Source organism: Cucurbita pepo, chromosome 3 (genome assembly GCF_057944985.1).
Source record: "Cucurbita pepo subsp. pepo isolate OVF chromosome 3, ASM5794498v1, whole genome shotgun sequence".
NCBI classification, from domain to species: Eukaryota; Viridiplantae; Streptophyta; class Magnoliopsida; order Cucurbitales; family Cucurbitaceae; genus Cucurbita; species Cucurbita pepo.
Window position 1 is genome coordinate 16,429,015 of NC_141800.1, and position 20,311 is coordinate 16,449,325.

Genomic DNA, 20,311 nt, shown 5'->3' on the forward strand with positions numbered 1-20,311 from the left:
ACTGTATTCACCTGACCTGCTGCCGTGGCTATGGCCACGGAGGCACAGGCCTGAATGATGTTTATCCGCGCGACCCCAGAAGAAGAAGATTTCCCGTCCACGTCATGTCAACCGTGGAGGCCCATCATCCCCTGCACATGGGCCGTATAATAATGGCCTTCTGTCCTCACACAAAAGAAATAAGTACACGTGGCATATTAAAAAAATATAATTTAATAAAATTGAATCGTGACTCTTATATGATAATTAATATTATTTATCTACTAAATTATGTAAATTTAAATAAATTTTAATTAGTGGATTAAATTCAAATAAATAAAAAGTTAAATAGATAAATAATATTTAGTCTCAAGCTTTTGCTTCTTTTTTTCTCACTTTTAATTGCTTTTAAATAAAGATACCAAAAAAGGGCTGGCTGCTTCTTTTCAAATATAACAAATTTGTATAGCGTGAGTGACAAGCTATGTATTGGAGTACTTATATTATTATAATATAAGTATGATACATATATAAATTATAGCTTATAACATTTTCAACTGTTAATAAATACTATATTATAATTTTTTTAATACGATTGGTTTATGAAACGAGTCAATTAATCATATTTGATTTTGTTGTTACGGTTGTTTAATCGTCGTTTTCTTTTGTAAACGCGTTAATTAACATGCTTGTATTAAACTTTGCGTAATTAACGCGTGAGTGTTGTTTTATTATAGTCAAACGAGTAGGTATGAGGTAGGGCTGAATGTAGCATAATGATTTAGTCCAGGTATGATTTGTTGTTACTTTAGAGCTTTTGACTAATGGCGAGAGCTTCTACCCCTTTTGGTAGGTGGGTGATATTATTATTGTCTTTATTGGACTTGTTTTTTTTAGGTACATACAGTGAAGCAATGTAGTCAATTATAAGCTTTTATGGATTACCTCGGTGTCAATACCGACCTCTCGTAAATAAGAAATATATTAATAAATTAAGACCACATTAAAAAAAATAGTAATTTTAAGGGTATAATGGTAAAAATAAAATGATTGAAAATTACTATCTATACCAACTATTTTATTAAACCGACTTTTATTTGGAGCAATCTTATCGTAAAAAAAATTATTAAAAAACATGTCAACGAGGATCAAACATTAACGCATTAAATAAATAAATATATATTATATAAAAAGAAAAGAGGATAAACATGGACTGGGCCTTGAAGCAGAATGGGTCGGGAGGCCCATAATGTGGGAGCCCACGCGGTGGTCAAAGTCAACGCCGGGAAAACCGTAGAGAAGACAAAAAATAGGTGTCGAAGTGGTGCAGCGTAATGGGTATGTGAGGTGTCGCAGCGTCTTTAATGCGACGTCGTTTTAATCGACATGTCGGGCGAGAGAGAGAGATGCGACCAACGACAATAGTTTGGAGGTCAAATCTAACCGACTGCCACCGCCGCTCAGTCCCACTCCACAACGTCGGCGTTGTTGACGGTATTCTCGTTCTGGATTAGTGAGTTCTTGTAGTGGATAATGGCGCCTTGGTTTGCACTCTGGAGTTCTTCCATGGCTAACATGTCGGCGGAGTATGCCGATCCATAGCCACTGACGGAACTCATGCTCTGCGCAACTCCTCGCCGGACCACGCCGGAATGACTCGGCGACGTCCGTGTCGACGACGGGCAATTTGTATTTACTGCATTTTGATAGAAAAGTAAAAATTATTATTTATTGGATTAAATACACACAAAATATATTGTAACTTACAAAATTTTCATTAATATCTTCAACTTTTATTTTTTAAAATTAAAAAAAATATATTCTTCATTGATGTGTATTCTTAATTTAGAGAATGATCATGAATTTATAATGAAAGAATACTCTGGGTATGAGGCCTTTTAGAAACCAAAGCAAAATCAAGAGACGAAGTAGACAATATCATACCGTTGTGGAGAGTCGTGTTTGACTAATATGGTATAGAGCCATGCCCTAAATTTAGTCGTGCCAATAGATTGATAAATCCTCCAATATCGAACAAATGACTCACTCTAAATTCGATGGGAGGTGTTGGATGATGAAAGTCCCACGTCGGCCTAATTTAGGAAATAATCATAGATTTATAAAGGAATACTCTCTCCATTAGTATGAAACATTTTGAGAAGCCCAAAGCAAAGTTACTAGAGCTTAGCTCAAAGTGGACAATATCATACATGGTAGAGAGTCAAAGCCATAAGAACTCATTCTCAAGACAATATCATACCATTATAGAATATTTTTAATATTTTTCCAAATTTAAAGAGTTTTTTTTTTTTTTTTTTTTTTTTTTTTTTTTTTTTTTAATTTAACCCAAAAAAAAAAAAATTTTGAAGCAAAATTGTACATTTTGAGAAGTCGTAGGCCGCAGGATTTTGATCGAACCAAGTAACGGAAGCCAAAAATCTGAAAATGGGAAGTTGACCAAACAAAAATGAAAAATCAAAGTCTACGAATTGAATGTGGATGCGTTTAACATTCAAATCATCTTCTTCAGTTTTGTTTTTAGTTCATCACATGGATCACAGCTCTGTTTGTGGATAATAGAACCATTGAGTTATCTTTTCAGAAGAATTGGAAAGCTATATCCGAATCCATCGCCGTTGCCGTCTTGGTTCCGTCATCTACCTAAAGATGCGTGCCTGTTTATTTCTTTATCCGGTATGTATATATGATTTTACCTTTTTCTTGATCCACCGATTGAATACTACGATTCTATCTCCTTTTTGTTTTGTCTCTACAGTGATCTGTTAGATTGGCAGTGGCGGATTGAAAGCTTTGAGTGCTCATGGATTCCTCGGTGGCTCGACGTCGCCTACAGGCTATTCAGGATCATCTTGTTCCCGCCGACGACTTATCTTATTCTCAGCTCCGGCTCAATGCTACTGCTGGCGAGTTTTTTAACGGTCTCTCTCTTTTCTCGCTTACTTCTCTTTGAGTGCTCATGGCGTAATTTGTTCCGAATATTTTGTAATTTCAAGCTAGAGATACGTAACGTTCCACAACCGATGAAGGTATGACTGTTGTGGTCGGCCAATCGGAGCAAACGTGGGGGCCATAAGATCTATGGTTTGTTGCCCAAAACGCATTGGTGATTAAATGCTGTCTGTTTGAACACTTGTGGGCTGTGTACCATGTCTATTGGGCTTTCACATTGTTTGCTGATTAAGTTTCTTATTTTCTGAGTCCAGTTTTTTTGGATTCTCATCGTCTCTGTAGTTGGGTCCGGTTGTGGGGCATCGTCTCTGTAGCTAGCTCAAATTCGATTGAATGGGGTTTGTACGGAGTGAAATGCATATGAGTGAGGTTCATATCATTCATATTTCTTCTTTTTCTCTATGTCGCAAGGCAGAGGGTTCAGTGTTGGTGATTAATATGCTTAGCTTCAAAAGATCTATACGCTGCCAAGCATTCTTTGGACGCGGGTGAATACAAATTACTATCATTAGGACCTAGTTATTGAAGAACAAACGAAAAAGGAAAGTTTAAAAACTTGGCATGCAAGTTGTGGGGACACACGATTCCTTTTATCTCAATTTCTGTGCTTCCTCTTTCCACCTCTATCAATGGGTTGCTGTAATTTTATCAAAGTAGTTGAAGTCTTTGGGGCCAGGCTGAATTGGAATTGGAACTGATTGCAGGAAAGTGGTCGATTTCGAGAAGGAATCATATCTATTTAGAAGTTACGATTAACCCCTCTATCACTTCCTTTGCATTTATGGTATCTGCACTGTGTGAAGATTCATTTAGCAGTAGAGTTTCTGGGGGCTGTTCTCTTTTGCAGGACTATTCAGCTCCAGTTTGTAATTATTGGACTAGAGGTTGGGTGTTTCTAGTTGGTACTTGGGTAAGAAACGAACAGCATTTTGAATCTGAATCGAAACAATAAGCACGTAAAGGTTGCGACCCACAGTTCTTACATATGTATAAGTCTAGAAAATTTTAAGGGACTATCTTCTTGTCTATTATCAAATATGAGGAAATGAGTAATGCTGTACCCTGTTTTCGTAAATATATGTGATACCTTATGCTAATTGTTCTCCTTCTTCTCCCTTGCTTTGCTGACATTGTCAAAGTTATTAATTCTGAGCAGTGGATGGCTACGGTGTTGTGCTTCCAGAGAAATTGCAGACTGGCAAGTGGAATGTATATAGGTAAAGCAGTAATGGGTTGTTTGAGTTTGATTTGCCCTTTCTGTATGGCTATGCCGCATAAAGATCATTTGTTTCCTTATGGTAGATCTGCTCGGTCTCCGTTGAAGCTCGTGGATAGATTTCCTGATCATCCTGAAATTGGTACACTGCACGATAATTTTACGTGAGTATCTTGACCACCTCTTTCTCGTTTCTGATCATAAATAACTGGTGTTATTTGTTTACTGCTAATGTTGATTATATGGCTTCTGATTTTATTTTATCCACTTTAGGCGTTCAGTTGATGTATATAGAGACTATAAATATCTAGGTACCCGGATCCGATATGATGGAACAGTTGGAGAGTGAGTTTTATGCTACTTTTAAATTCCAAATTTTTGGTAATGGCTGTTTCCATAAAGTTCTGCTCCTCCTTTCACTGTTCAAGGTACAAATGGATGACATATGGAGAAGCAGGTACTGCTAGGACAGCATTAGGTTCTGGCCTTGTAAATCACGGTATACCAAAGGTGAGTGACTGAATGAATGCCTAGGGATAGAATAGTGTTTAGTTTTTTTTGTTAAAAAAGATAGAAAAGTGCTCAGTCTATCATTTCTTTTCACAGCGATTGGTATAGTTGTTAAACCTGATGAACGTGTATCTACACTGTTATTTCTCTAGTGTTGCCTAACTATCCTTGGTATTCTTAACACAGGGATCTTGCATCGGGTTATATTTCATCAATAGACCTGAGTGGCTTGTAGTTGATCACGCCTGCTCAGCATATTCTTACATATCAGTTCCTTTATATGATACCCTTGGTTTGTAATTTCTTCTCTGGATATTGTTTTTTTTTTTAAAAAAAAACTTCCCCATTTGGCCTTGTGTTTGAACTTCTTTCTGTTTTACAGGTCCTGATGCGGTCAAGTACATTGTAAATCATGCTCTTGTACAAGTTATATTTTGTGTTCCTCAAACATTGAATATTGTGAGTGACACATTAGATTTTAGTCAGTCTGCTACATTGTTAGAAATTGACTTTGATATCTAAAAGAAATAACATTGCTGGAAGGACCAGTTTCTCATAGTATTACAACTATATTCTTGATTTTTCATTGAAGTTTTGATTTCAGAAAATAATTCTTTATTATTTAACTTTCAACTTGCAGCTATTGAGCTTTTTATCAGAAATTCCAACTGTACGCCTGATTGTGGTATGAATCACCGTGTGTTTGGAATTGATCTCAATTTGGTTCTGATCTCCGGCTGCTGTTACAACTTACAATCATTTAATCGTCTTAGCTTCCAAATTTTATAGGCTGTAGGTGGAATAGATGATCAAATACCATCGCTTCCATCATCTACTGGGGTGCAGGTTCTAACATATGCAAGTTTGCTTGGTCAGGTAAGCCCCTAATCTCCCATGATATAATTGGAAAGGAGAAGAAAAGAAGAAAAGAAAAAAAACAGAAAAATCCTCCTGTGATGTCATTAAAATATGAGCATTTTGATTTCATTATTCTATATTGATTGTAAGGCATATAGAAAGAAATCAACCTTACCAGTGATTAGGTCTTTACGTTTCATGTTCCATCATTATTGGAAAGCCCTAGTTTGAAACATTCATCTTCTTTGTACCTAATTGAGATAGTAGAGAAACTGAAAAAGCAAAAATATATTGCCGCATCTGGCGTAGATGCATCGTGACAAATTTCTTTGTTATCATGGGTTCTCACTACGTTACTACCCTTCTAGAATATTAAATATCCTACCATTTTTGTTTTTAAAAGAAACGAAATATTTAAGTTGGCTTGGACCGACTCACATTCTTGGATGATTGTAATATCTAATTAACAATTAAGGTTTTGTGCAGTTGGGAATAACTGAGTATTGTATTACATAATGACACTATTTTGGCAACTTTTTGCAATATGCTTTTTGGGTTCTTATATGTACAGTTTACCCCATTTTTTGAAGCAACCTTGTCATTGGGCATTCTTTCCTCAGGGTAGCAGCAACATCCAGTCTTTTTGCGCGCCAAAACCTGATGACATTGCAACTATTTGCTACACGAGTGGTACAACTGGGACCCCAAAGGTGTAACTTCTAAGATTTCTTTTCTCTCCGAGCACGAAGCCGTTGACATTGCTTAACATTGACTTGATCGAGGGTATGTTTTCTTATTCTCACATTAATATCTTGCCAGGGTGCTGTTCTGACACATGGGAATTTAATTGCAAGTGTTGCTGGATGCTCTCTTGCCTTAAAATTATACCCCTCAGATGTGTGAGTATTGGCTGTTTCAATTTTACATTACTGTAGTGTGACACTATCATCTAGTTTGATTGATATTTTTGGTTTCTACTGAATTCACATTCTAATTGTCAGCTACATATCATACCTCCCCTTGGCACATATATACGAACGGGCTAACCAGGTCTCATCGGTTTATTTCGGGGTTGCTGTTGGTTTTTACCAGGGGGTATGAAGCTATATCGATACTGTCTTTCTATGTTATACTCAGGTTAATTGATGTCATTCATTACTAGAGGCAAACTGATATGGTCTTCTATACGTGTATTAGGATAATATGAAATTAATGGATGATATGGTCGCATTAAGACCTACGATCTTCTGCAGTGTTCCCAGGCTGTACAACAGAATATATGCTGGGTAAGATCACGCATAAAAAGTTATTGATCAATCAGAAAATAAATTGCTTCTCTTATCACCGAGTTTCATTACGTGGTGAACAGAATTATTAATGCTGTAAAGACCTCTGGTGTGCTGAAGGAGAGACTGTTTAATGTCGCTTATAATTCCAAGAAGCAAGCAATAATGAGCGGTATGGTTTTAACCGTAAATCTTTACTTTTGCATGTCGTGCTTCATGCTTCTACAAGTCCTACTGTTCTTTTTGAAAAATCTATTTATGATTTCAAGATATAGAAATACTGTTTTAAGAAATTTTCCTATTGAGATTACAGAATCCATAAACAGTTTTAAAAAAAATCTATCAATTAGATATTCGGTTAATTCATTTGATTAAGTGAATGTAAAAAACATTAAACAGAAGTCAAAATGCATACCGAATAGATCATTTGGGGTTTTGACTTTTATGACACCCAAAGGGACTTAAGTCTAGCCTTAGCGCTAGGCAAATGTGGGAAGTTGATTCAACTGAAAACCCACCCCTCGGATTCAACTTCCTCAAGATTTTGCATCAGAAGTTTATATTAAATGAGTGGCTAAACTTTTCTCGAGTCTTTGTCTAGGAAGAATGGACACTTATCGGCACACTCCGGACACGTGTCCAACATGCTAAAAAATGTGTCTGAATTATATTATATTGTATATGAATGTGTATATATATGTATGTACTTTTTCTAATTTTAAATAAACTGGACATGGTTTGGACACCACTCTTGAAAAAATTTAATCTAAGTAGGAAAAAGAAAATTAGAGATTCTCTTATAGACTCTTATCTTTTTATTCCATATATATTTTGATCATTCCTAAAGTATGAGGATGACATCTTCTTCCTCTAGTCAAAGTCAGCTAATCCTTCTATATCTTTTAAATTTTCAAAATATCGTTAATTGATTAAATTTATATGTTTTTAATGAAATATATCTTGTTTTTATATTAAATTTACATGTTCTTATCCATAAAGAAGTATTAATATATCTATATTCTATACAAAAAAAGTGTCCCCAATGGGCCAGTGTCCTTTTTTATATAAAAAATTCACTGTATCCGTGTTGTGTTATGTCCATATCCCGGGTTTGTCTTTGTGTTTCTTAGGTCCTCGTCCTTGCCCTTCTCTCTTTTTACAAATTTTGCTTATTGATTCCTACTTGCATCTATTTATAGGGTTCAACCTTACTTTTCATTTCCTTTCTTACGTGTTAGTATTTCAAAATGTTGCAATTTATTGTTTGTATTATGAGGCATTCTGCAATTATAGGAAAAATTCCATCTCCCATCTGGGATAAATTGGTGTTTAATAAGATAAAGGCAAAGATCGGAGGACGGGTTCGTGTATTGGCGTCAGGTGCCTCACCATTGTCTCCTGATATACTGGAATTTTTAAAAATGTGAGTTTTTATCTTTTTCTTTCAGAGTTTTGAATCTTGGTGACGGAGTTATTATTTTTATTCTTGTCCTCTTGTGTATTATTATCATTTTTGTTTCAGCTTCCTTTTAGTTTCTGAAGAATTAGATGTTATTGCTCCACAGCTGCTTTGGTGGTTTAGTATTTGAAGGGTATGGAATGACAGAAACATCTTGTGTTATAAGTGCTATGGACCCAGACGACACCCTTTGTGGTCATGTTGGGGCTCCTAATCCGGCTTGTGGTAAGCTGCTGACATAAGCTTCTCAGTCATTTGGAATTTAAGTCGTGCTCGAGGAGTTTTCGGTGATAAATGCATGAAAAATTTATGAGGATTGCATCTCGACTCTGCTGCTATTTTACTGGAATTCTGATATGCAACAAACTCAATTTTGTGAAAGTGTGGGACATTGCTTTGAAGTTGTCGGTCTAAAAGGGAAAAGTATTCAATGTGTCTGTCACCCCCTAACCATTGGATGTATGGTAAAAACCATAGGTTTTAAGTTCTTTTTCATACGTTCATTGGTGTAAGTAGGCCGGTCATATTGTTTTCTTCCCTTCAAAAAGAAATTGTAATATCAATTAGATGCTGAGTAACTTATGATGGTATTGTACCGAGTGGGTAACTTGATTTCCCATCGTTTCTGAGGCCTTTGTTCATGCTCACTGTAATTGTTTTTGATTCACTATTCCGAATCCGAGTTGAGATTTTCCTTCATTTCTGTTTTAGAAATAAAGCTCGTGGACGTTCCAGAGATGAATTACACATCTGATGATCAGCCCTATTCTCGTGGTGAGATCTGTGTCAGAGGTCCCATTGTTTTCAAAGGCTATTTCAAAGAAGAAGTGCAGACGTAACAGTTTTCTTTCCTCATCGCTTTGCATGATTTTAATTGATGGAGTACTTAAGAATTTAAATAATGATTTGAATTGGACAGGAGGGAGGCTGTTGATGAAGATGGCTGGCTCCATACGGGAGATATTGGATTATGGATGCCTGGTGGTCGTTTAAAAATTATCGACAGGTGAGCTCTATCGCTCGCTTCTCTTTCTCGTCTTTTGACTTATAGAATTGGGACAGACTTGTCAGTTAAAAGATTGCTACAATAAGAATTCTGGAATTTTTTCTTTCTCTGAGAAGCGCTCTTAAGCTTATATAAATCTCCTATGCATCTTTTTGGTTGAGGGATTTCCTTCTTTTGTTAAAAAGTATTGTACTTGTCCACAGGAAGAAGAACATCTTTAAGTTGGCTCAGGGAGAGTACATTGCACCAGAGAAAATTGAGAATGTGTATGCGAAGTGCAAGTTTGTTGCCCAATGCTTTGTTTACGGTGAGAAATGGGATTCTCTACAATTTCTTTACCCTTTTCTCTTGACATGCAATATCACTAGTCATTATACGTGCCACCACGTCGTAGTGCCACTTGGTTACTGATGCTCTTTGCTACATCCTGAAGGTGATAGCTTCAATGCATCTCTGGTAGCTGTAGTCTCAGTTGATTTGGAGACGTTGAAAGCATGGGCTTCTTCTGAAGGCATTAAGGTACACACACTAGTTTTGCGTCTTAGTCTTGGAAATATTACACATTGGGCTCCATCCTAAACTTGAGTTGCAAATAAGCTCCACTTTTTATTCAATCGAGAAATTTTTAGTCCCTAAGGAAACTAATGGAAGTTGTTGAGAAAAGAAACCTGCATCTAGCCTAGAGGTGTTAAGTATGTGCTTACTTGATGGTAAAATTTTATGGTCGAATCAACCGACGTGACGCTAGATAGGAAGTGTAGTGTTGGTTACAAGAGGGCAAGAGGGACAACGAGTGGCTACTCTAATTTGTTAACTTGTAAGTTCAGCTAGAACCTGAGTTGCTTTGCTCTGTATCCTTCAAGCAAAACATTTGACAGTTTCAGAAAGAACTGCCTTCGGGCACTTATTTTGTGGTCGTATAGGACTTTATGTTAGGAATCACGACTCTCCACAATGGTATGGTATTGTCCAGTTTGAGCATAAGCTCTCATGGCTTTGCTTTGGGCTTCCCCAAAAGGCCTCATTATCAATGGAGATAGTATTCCTCACTTATAAACCCATGATCATTTCCTAAATTTGCCAATGTAGGACTCACTCCCAACAATGCTCCCTTCGAACAAAGTACACTATAAGCCTCAAGGGCCTCCCCTTAATCTCGGCTCGGCTCCTTTCTCTGGAGCCCTCGAACAAAGTACACCATTTGTTCGACACTTTAGTCACTCTTTGACTATACCTTCGAGACTCACAATTCTTTGTTTGATATTTGAGGATTCTATTATCATGGCTAATGGCTAAGTTTAGGGCATGGTTCTGATACCATGTTAGGAATCACGACTCTCCACAATGGTATGATATTGTCCAGTTTGAGCATAAGCTCTCATGGTTTTGCTTTGGGCTTCCCCAAAAGGCCTCATTATCAATGGAGATAGTATTCCTCACTTATAAACCCATGATCATTCCTTAAATTAGCCCAACGTGGGACCAACTCCCAACCCAACATTTTTTTCCCATCTTTCTAATCAAGTGTTCGTTTAACAATTTATGTGCAGTACAATGATCTAAACCAACTCTGCAATGACCCGAGAGCAAGGGCTGCAGTCTTGGCCGACATGGATGCCGTTGGAAGAGAGGCACAGGCAAGCAAGCTAGCAATTATTGTGTAAATTATTGATTCGATTATGCGAGCTCTCACTCGCGCAATTATAAAACAAACACAATCTCCTTGTTTATTTCCAGTTGAGAGGTTTTGAATTTGTAAAAGCTATCACTTTGGTCCATGAGCCTTTCACGTTGGAGAATGGTCTTCTCACTCCTACATTCAAGGCAAGTAGCCAATGTGTAGTAACTATCTTGAGAGTAGTAGTATGATATGGCTGATCTGAGATACTTTTTTCTCCACAGATCAAGAGACCCCAAGCCAAGGAATACTTTGCCAGCGCAATATCGAGAATGTACGCCGAGCTTGCTTCATCTGATCCGTCCTCCCAGAAGATGTAGCTCTCACTCTCCATCCCTATCTTCTCCTTGAAAAAGGTATAGCGAAGTTGAATCTCTTAGGATCTTGAAAACGAAAGAGGACGATGGAAAGTTCTCATTGTCTAAGTCTCGATAGTTAGTCCAAGAAAGAGGACGATGGAAAGTTCTCATTGTCTAAGTCTCGATAGTTCGTCCAAGAAAGAGGACGATGGAAATCGTTACTATTTTTATATATTCTGAGTAATTTTGCAGTTCATTTTATTGAATAAATTTGATTACTTCAAATCTTCTTTCAGCTTGGAGTAAAATAAGTTAGATAATTGTGCTTCTGCTCATATGTGGCCAATGCTCCTCTTTTCTTAAGCCTCCTGAACTTTAACAATTGCAAGTAGCAAGCTTGTGGCCACTGTTAGCATAGCAACCATGAAGAAACAAACTGGCTATACGCCAATATACCTAAACTTGGGATAATGTATCTATTAAATTCCACTCTAAATAATGTTTTTTTGGGTATATGTTGCGAAGGCACAATTTTGTTATCTCTATGAATTAATTAGAATTATAGTGTAACAGCCCAACCGGTAGTAAATATTGTTCGTTTTGATCTGTTATGTATTGCCGTCAGTCTCACGGTTTTTAAAATGCATCTATTAGGGAGAGTTTTTCACTTGAATGTTTCTTTCCCCAGGGGAGAATGTTTCACTTCATAAGGAATGTTTTGTTCCACTCTCCAACCAATGTGTGATAGGGAGAGTTTGGAGAGTTTTTCACATCTTTATAAGGAATGTTTTGTCCCCTCTCTTAACCAATGTGCGATCTCATAAAACGGATTTTTAAAACGTGTTTACCGGTGACTTTTTTACATGTGGGGTCTCATAAAACAAGTTTTTAAGATGCGTCTATTAAGGAGAGTTTTTCACACTCTTATTAGAAATGCTTTGTTTCATCTCATAAAATGCTTCTATTAGGCAGAGTTTTTCAGTTTAGTTTTAAAGGACTAAATAGATAGATACGAGAATTAATTTATAAGAACATATTTTTGGTTTTGAAGGTTTGAGCTCATGACATAAAAGTTCCTTGCTTGTTTCCCAACCCCTTCTGTGCCGGAAGCAAAATTGCTCCTCAAATGCGTACAAATACTGTTCTAGCTTATTAATTTATTATCCCACTTCATCTTTCTAGAAATTACAAGGCATTACAACTAGAGGGAAGGTCTAAACCCATGAGTAGTTTTCTTCAGACTAGCTTCTGTTGTTTCCAACTTTCTTACACTCAATATCATCCTCCCCAACAAATCTCCTCCAAAACCAATGCTGTTTCCATACCTTTTCTGTCATTTCTTCAATTGGTACATTCTTGGTCTCCGGCAGCAAGAACAGCACAAACACCGACATTATCAAAACCCAACCGGAGAAGAACAAGAATATCCCAGACTTCAAATGGCAAAGCATCGAGAGGAAGGCCTGAGCTATCACAAATGTAAACAGCAAATTCACACAAACAGTCACGCTCTGTCCTGCTGAACGAGTCTCCAATGGGAATGTCTCGCTTGGGATCAGCCACCCCAATGGCCCCCATGACCATGCGAACGAAGAGACGAAGGTGCACACCATGACCACAACTAATATTGCGAAGCTTTTGGTGAGATCGTCGGAGTGATCCTTTACTTTGATGCCCAGAATTATGGCGATCACCAACTGGGAAATGAACATCTGTACACCGGCTTCAAGCAACAGCATTCGGCGCCCGATTTTGTCTACGGAGTAGATTGATACGACTGTGGAGGCGACGTTGACAGCTCCAGTGATGACGGCTGAGTACAAAGAAGCACCACTTTTGAAGCCCAGTGTGTTGAATAGGACTGGAGCGTAGAACATAATCGCATTGATGCCTGTACATTGCTGGAATATCTGTTTGGAAGAAGACGAAGATTTGGTGAGCTTGATGTGTAAGGTTCAAATCCTACCGGTTAGGAATTACGACTCTTCCCAATAGTATGATATTGTTCACCTTGAACATAAATGACTTTGTTTTTGTTTCCTCAAGAAGCTTTGTACCAATGGGGATCAATGGAAAAGTATTCGAGACTTATAAACCCATGATCAACCCCTTAATTAGTCAATGTAGGACTCCTCTCCCAACAATCCTCAACAATCTCCTCTCGAACAAACTACACCACAGAGCTTTCTTGAGGCCTATGGATTCCTCGAACAGCCTCCACTTAATCGAGGGTCGACTCCTTCTCTAGAGCTCTCGAACAAAATACACCATTTGTTTGACACTCGAGTCACTTTTGACTACACGTTCGAGGCTCACAACTTCTTTATTCCATATTTGAGAATTCTATTAACATGACTAAGTTAAGGGGCATGACTCTAATACTATGTTAAAAATAGACTTTCCACCCTAGAGATAGTATTCCTTACTTATAAACTCATTATCAACCTCTTAATTAGCCGATGTGAGACTTCTCTCCCAACAATCTTCAACGCTGATGAATTTGAGGAATAATTTGAAGCACAAGGTTGGTAATTTAGATTTGGTGAACTAAGTATTCACTTATATACTCCATCATTCTCTTATCTTGCCAGGGTGAATTTAGTAAAAAAAAAATGAACTTAAAATTTCCAGAGATCATATGGCAGACAATATTTGATGTCATTGCAACAAAGCAGAGCTCAAGCAGTACTTATGGTGAAGAATTGAACATGAGTTGTGTATGAGACTAACCTGCAAGGCAACAGCAATGACAAGCTGGGGGCGGTTCCTCCGCTTGAGGAGGTTTCTAAATGGGTGCTTTATCTCTCGAGCCACACGGCTAGCCTCCACCAACTCCAAGAACTCTGGTTCGACATTATCAATCCCACGTATCTTTCTAAGCACCGCTTTGCCTTCCTCCAGACGGCCGCGCTCAATGAGGCTGTTGGGAGTGTCCACCACCATCAGAGCCCCCAGAGTAAGGAGGCCGGCTGGAATTCCAGCCAAACCCAGGGACAGCCTCCAACCCCATCCGCCCTCAATTCTGTGCATACATGAAAAAGGCTTATTATTATTATTTATATTCAAAACTCAACGTTGAAATGAAAGGTTCTGCTACGCTTGAACAGTGGCACTTACTTGGAAGTGCCATAGTTGACTAGATTTGCAAAGAGAATGCCGATGGTGACGTTGAGCTGGAATAGTATGTTTAATCCTCCGCGGATTCTGGTTGGGGCTATCTCCGACAGGAACAGTGGCACTGCCTGTTTAACACATTCATTTCCACTCTAATTAGTCTAAAAGATCGAGATTATTGAAGCTAATACACTAGTGATCACCAAACCCATTTTTCATATAATCATACATCTACAAATTTAACAAAAACTTAGCTTTAAACCCAAGTTTATTAATTAAATAGATTACAAATTCGACACATGATAAAATATTTTGCAATAATGACACAAATTTACATTAACCATTTACTTTATATTAAATATATTTGTGACATACTTTACCATATTACAAAAATGGTATATCAAATATGGTTATATATATTTAAATTAAGTACATCCGTATTATGATTTATCATATAAATGATGTATCAATTTTATACGAGAAAAAATTACCATATTTAGTATAACATTATAAATATGACAACAATTTTTGTCACCCACTATAATTTTAATATCATAATGCTTAAAAGTCCCTCTTTGATTAGATTCCTTATCATACAAATTTGTTTTGTCAGAATTAAAAAAAATATATATATATATATATATATAGAAGCATAGATTTAAAAATAAGAAAAATATGTTCGGGCTAAAAAGTAAATTTAGTTAATAATATCATATTAAATATTAAAAGAACAAAATCTTTCCAAAATCCTTCACAAGACCCCTACTGAAACTGTTAACTAAAGGCATAATATGTTAGGAATCACAACTCTCCACAATGGTATGATATTGTCCACTTTGATTTGGGCTTCCCCAAAAGGCCTCATACCAATGGAGATAGTATTCCTCACTTATAACCCCATGATCTTCCACTAAATTAACCAATGTGGGACACTCCCAATCCCAATAATCCTCAACATAATATTCTCCTCGAGAAGGCTCGATTCTAACTTATTAAAATATAGTATTTGTTTTCTAATTGATTGAATTATGTTTAGGTTGAAAAAAAAAAACAGATTAATATATTGGATGATAAGCGAGGTAGAAATATAATTTTTGATAATCTAAAGAGATAATGAAAGGACAACAAAATTCATGGCTTTCAACAGAAAGTGATCTCTTAAAAGAAAAAAAAAGGAAAAAGAAAAAGAAAAAAAGAGCCTATTTTATAGTAAGGAAAGGTGTAGAAGAAGCAAACCAACGGGTGACGTAGCAGGCTTCATGTGAAAAATTAATACCCATAAGCCGAAAAGGAGAAACTCTATATTTTACGATTCACAAGCTTCTAATGTCTCCTTATTTGAAAAGTTTCAATTATCTTTTCGGATTTTCCCCGCCTTATATCTTTGGTGGATGATGAAAGTCCACATCGACTAATTTAAAGAATGATCATAGGTTTTATATCCATTAATGTGAGACATTTTGGGAAGTCCAAAGCAAAGCTAGAAAAGCTTATGTTCAAAGTAGACAATAGCATACTATTGTGGAGAGTATGTTCTTACTAATTCTAATTGTTTTTACTGTATTAATAAATAGAAAAAAAAATTATTTTCAACAAAAATAATTTTAGAAAATTATAGTAAATAAATTATCGAGTAGAAAAGAATATGGTTTTTTTTTTCTTTTCCCGATGTTACTTTTCAAGGCACAAACAATCATGGGAAATGTAATGATACATTCTCTTGAATATAAACTCCACACATTAAATGTTGAATTAAAAAAAATCTATGATATTTACATTTATTTATTTTTCCCATAGTTAATAATATAAGTTATCCAAATGAACTACGGGAGCTAAAAATTACTCTTAATTTTTTTTTTGTTTTTTAAAAAATACCTTTTTTGATCATTGAATCTTCTCTTAAAAAGTATTACTTACATTTTTCTCCTTAATTTGAGTTAATTTCTAATCATTCTATAGGTTTTTTCTAGATAAAATACTATATATTAATGTAAAGATTAAATTTATAATTTAACCAATAAATAATGATCAGATCGAAAAACTATTTGTTATTGACAAAACATGGATTTACATTTTTTTTAAAGATAAAAAAGACGCAATTTGGACGTTTGTTTATTCCAGGAAACCATCATTTTATAGCAATCAAAACTTGTAAATGTACCTGATTAGCGAAGCCAACTCCACAGCCGAGCGAGATTCTGCCCAGGATGAGCATCGTCAGGTTTTCAGCGGTGGCATTAAGGACGGTTCCAATAATGAAGAACACGCCCGCAATCAACATCGTTAGCCTTCTTCCAAGCCTCCTCGTGGTGTAGGAAGCAAAGAAAGTCGCTGTTAAACCCGCCAAATACAGCGACGATGTAAATAATTGAAGGCCTTGATTATCGTATTTACAGTAGTTGCTGTCGATTTCTTCCTTCATCTGCGTCTTCCTGTACACCACTGGAAAGAACTTCTTCAAGAAATCCGGCATCGAAGTAACTCCTCCTGCGTTTATCGATTAACCAAAAATTGATCAAACAGAATCGATCAATAAATAAAACGCTATAAGGTCTACTGGTAGGGTAATCGAGCACATCGCCGTCATAGCAGAAACACTCGATCAATCGTAATGGCAGTACGTTCAGAATTTCGATTAACCAAAAATTGATCAAAAATGGAAAACCAGAAGAAGCAAATGATATAATCATGAACACGACTCTACTCAATGGTATGATATCGTCCATTTAAGTATAAATGGTTTTATTTTGGACTTCTCAAAAAGTCTCATACCAATGGAGAGAATATTTATTGATTATAAACAGATGATCATTCTCTAAATTAACCTAGACTTTCATCATCCAAGAAGGTGCTTACGGTCGTAATCACAGAAACACACAGTAAATCGTAATGGCCCTAAGTTGAGGATCTACAGAAACAATCATAAAATCACTGTGTACGAAGATTTCAGACGATTTGAATTCAGAGTATATCCGTGTTAATTTCAACAAATGTCGTCCTGATTCACGACAACTGAAATCGTGTTGTGTTGATTTTCAATTTATAAGAAAGTTTAAGAGAAAGTTTCAATAGTGACCTGAGATACCGACGTCGTAGCCGAACATGAGGCCGCCGGTAGCCGCCATTACACAAGAAATGACGACGATCGGAGTGATTTTGGCCTCGAACACGGTGCCGTCGTTCTTGCTCACGGCGGAGAATCCTCCGGCAGGCATGGTTGCGGTGATTGTATGTGCAGTGTTCTTAGTAAACACAATCACCTAATCAAAATCTCCAGAAAACTACTTCCTGTAAAGAACGCTGAAATGGTAACCAAGAACGAAGAACAGTGAAGAAGAGAAGAGATAATTTGGTGTGAGGAGCGTGATACTGCGTGAGGAATTTATAGGCTGGGGGAGTAACAGACTGCACTTGTCAGAAGGTAGAACGATTGCCCAGCGGCAGCCGTGCCTCCGCCAGGATTTCGCCACGTGGCAACATAAAAGTGAGTCACAAGTAATTAAAACTAAATAAAAGGACCAAATTGCAATTTGACTAAATTACACGGACCAAATTGCAATTTTTGAAAATGAAAAACCAAAACCAATAATTAACTACGAAACAAATTAAAACTAAATTATTCCAATTTTATACTTTAGAGAAAAGAGGGGACAAAAAATATTAACTGTTGTTATATTTCAATTAGGTCCCTAAACTTTTAAAAATTCAAAAATTAACTATATAAATAGTTTTCAAAATATATTTTGAAATAAAATAAATGGTTATTTAATAGTAAATAATTACAAAAAATAATAATAATAATAATAATAAGTCTTACGTGGACTCTGAAAGTCAAAATAAAATCAATTGGTGGAATGTTGAGTCATAAGTGACAGGACAAGATTTGTAATTGGACAAGATTTGTAATTTTTGGATAAAGTTTACTAATTATGGATTAAATAATAGATCCACATGTGCAATTAAATTTAATTTATTGCTAAAAAATCATTGTCTTCCAATACTTTACAATATATTTTAAAAATAATAAAAAAAAAATTATACCAATGTGTTATTGCAGTTGCGAGTTGCAATTTTCTATTCATAAACACCACCACCACTAGTGGATACGGTTCGCTTTAACCCATTACGTATTATCATCAGCCTTACAGTTTTAAAACGTGTCTATTATAAAGAGGTTTCCACACCCTTTTCAATCAATGTGGGATCTCACACAATCCACCTCTTAGGAGCTAACGACCTCGCTGACACATTGTCTAGTGTCTAGCTTTGATACCATTTATAATAGCTCAAGTTTACCGTTAGTAGATATTGACTGTTTGACCCGTTACGTATCATCATCAATTTCACGATTTTAAAACGCGTTCTCATTCTTATAAGAAATATTTTGTATCCCTATGTACCCAATATAAGATATTGTCACAATCACACTTTGATGGCAGCGGACTTGCAATTGTGTATCTCTCATTTCTCAGCAACGAGTGAGTTAAGTTAATTCGTTCTTGCGTCGCCTAAAATATTAAAATATTAAACATCGTTTATTTTATTATACTAAAATATTAAACCACGTTTTTATTTGGTCTATTCTTTTTACACCGTTTCATGTTAAAAACAATATTTTATTATCTTAAATAAAATATTGTAAAAATATAATTAAGTATGGTAAAAAGTTGATGTATTATAGATTAAATGGTAATTGTAATTACAAAATTAAAAATTAATTGGGATTAGTTGTTGGGAAAACTCTCATCCACCAATTTTCAAAAGGGCACCAAAACAAATGGAAATTGCGAGATTGTGGCCTTAATATTTTAAAAATTGAAAATTTGCCCTAAAAAAATGGAAATTGGGAGATTGTGGCCTTAATATTTAAAAATTTTCAACTAACCCATCATACAAAAAGTTCCATTTTCAGCAGACCAATGAATCTTCTTAAGAACTTTTTGTTATTTATAATTTGCTCCACTTAATTTCAATTAATTGTAGATGGGCCCCAAACAAAGCGTGCAATATGATACCAAGCATTTTGGTGACCTTTCGAGCTGACGTCGCCCACCAACTTTTTTTTTTCTTTTTCAAATTTAATTCATAAATAAAAATCATTAAACAAATGAAATTATTAATTAATTAACAAAAAATATATTAAATATATTAAATATATTTAGTTCATTAGTTAGAATTGGTGGTTAAATTAAGTTAATCTCCATGTAACTATTAACTAATTAATAGTAAATTAACTTAGTATAAGTACTCAATTATTGGCTATCCAATTAAAAATTGAGTATTTTAATTTAATTATTGTAATCATTTATTATTTGATTTCGATAAAAATTAAAATAATATAATAGACAAGTCAACTAAAATATAAATTTATATGCATGCACGGGCTGCGTTTATGGCTAAATAAGTTTAATTTTTGTATTAGTTATGTTCGATCGACGAAAGAGAACCTCACCTAAAGTCTGACAAAGTCGTAAAAGAAATTCTCATTAAAACGTGTCATGAGTATGTTAAACGATCTGAAGTTAGGTAAAATAAAAATGGAAGATTTATAAAAAATAAAATAAAATAAAAAAGAGATTAAATATTGTGGCTGGAAATAGGGGTGAAAAGTAGTGCAACTTATTTATCACACATAGTGTGTTCAATCTTTTTTCGTGGAGAAATAAGAACATAAACGAAAAACAACACAGTCCAATCCACGATTCATGTGCCACCTGCTAACGTGTCAGCTTTCGATTTCAATTTACTCGAAGACATCAATAAATACTTGACTCTCGACTGTGGTGTTCCTATAATGCTATTAATTGACAAGCAATTAAAGAAATTATCGTTCATTCGTGTTTGTATTATTTACTCGAGTATCGCATCATTATAATGACATAATGTAAGTAAATAAGATAGTTTTTTTAATAAAATATAAAATTTTATGAAAACAA

At 35.6% G+C, this 20,311-nt stretch overlaps 2 protein-coding genes across 4 annotated transcripts; one reads left to right on the forward strand and one right to left on the reverse strand.

Annotated features, from left to right (window-relative positions):
• The first annotated feature begins 2,483 nt into the window (after positions 1 to 2,483).
• On the forward strand, positions 2,484 to 11,596 carry LOC111789637 (long chain acyl-CoA synthetase 6, peroxisomal). 3 transcript variants are annotated; one of them, XM_023670271.2, is made up of 24 exons: positions 2,484 to 2,673; positions 2,756 to 2,918; positions 4,106 to 4,166; positions 4,252 to 4,329; positions 4,439 to 4,510; positions 4,594 to 4,675; positions 4,862 to 4,967; positions 5,058 to 5,134; positions 5,316 to 5,360; positions 5,465 to 5,551; positions 6,154 to 6,243; positions 6,353 to 6,432; positions 6,535 to 6,628; positions 6,731 to 6,819; positions 6,903 to 6,991; positions 8,113 to 8,242; positions 8,385 to 8,503; positions 8,990 to 9,113; positions 9,198 to 9,284; positions 9,488 to 9,591; positions 9,718 to 9,803; positions 10,835 to 10,921; positions 11,022 to 11,108; positions 11,187 to 11,596. In XM_023670271.2, the coding sequence occupies exons 2-24, from the start codon at positions 2,801 to 2,803 to the stop codon at positions 11,280 to 11,282; spliced, it is 2,088 nt and encodes a 695-aa protein (XP_023526039.2). In that variant the 5' UTR covers positions 2,484 to 2,673; positions 2,756 to 2,800; the 3' UTR covers positions 11,283 to 11,596. The 3 variants fall into 3 exon arrangements, with proteins under 3 accessions (XP_023526039.2, XP_023526040.2, XP_086978417.1); XM_023670272.2 differs by lacking the exons at positions 2,484 to 2,673; positions 2,756 to 2,918 and adding an exon at positions 3,347 to 3,694; XM_087122291.1 differs by lacking the exons at positions 2,484 to 2,673; positions 2,756 to 2,918 and adding an exon at positions 3,353 to 3,859.
• A 673-nt stretch (positions 11,597 to 12,269) lies between these two features.
• On the reverse strand, positions 12,270 to 17,714 carry LOC111789640 (sugar transport protein 13). Its single transcript, XM_023670275.2, is given in 6 exon segments — positions 12,270 to 12,504; positions 12,506 to 13,171; positions 13,992 to 14,283; positions 14,379 to 14,503; positions 16,537 to 16,862; positions 17,452 to 17,714. Coding segments are annotated over 6 exon segments (1,590 nt in total). The 5' UTR covers positions 17,591 to 17,714; the 3' UTR covers positions 12,270 to 12,462.
• Between the last annotated feature and the right edge of the window lie 2,597 nt (positions 17,715 to 20,311).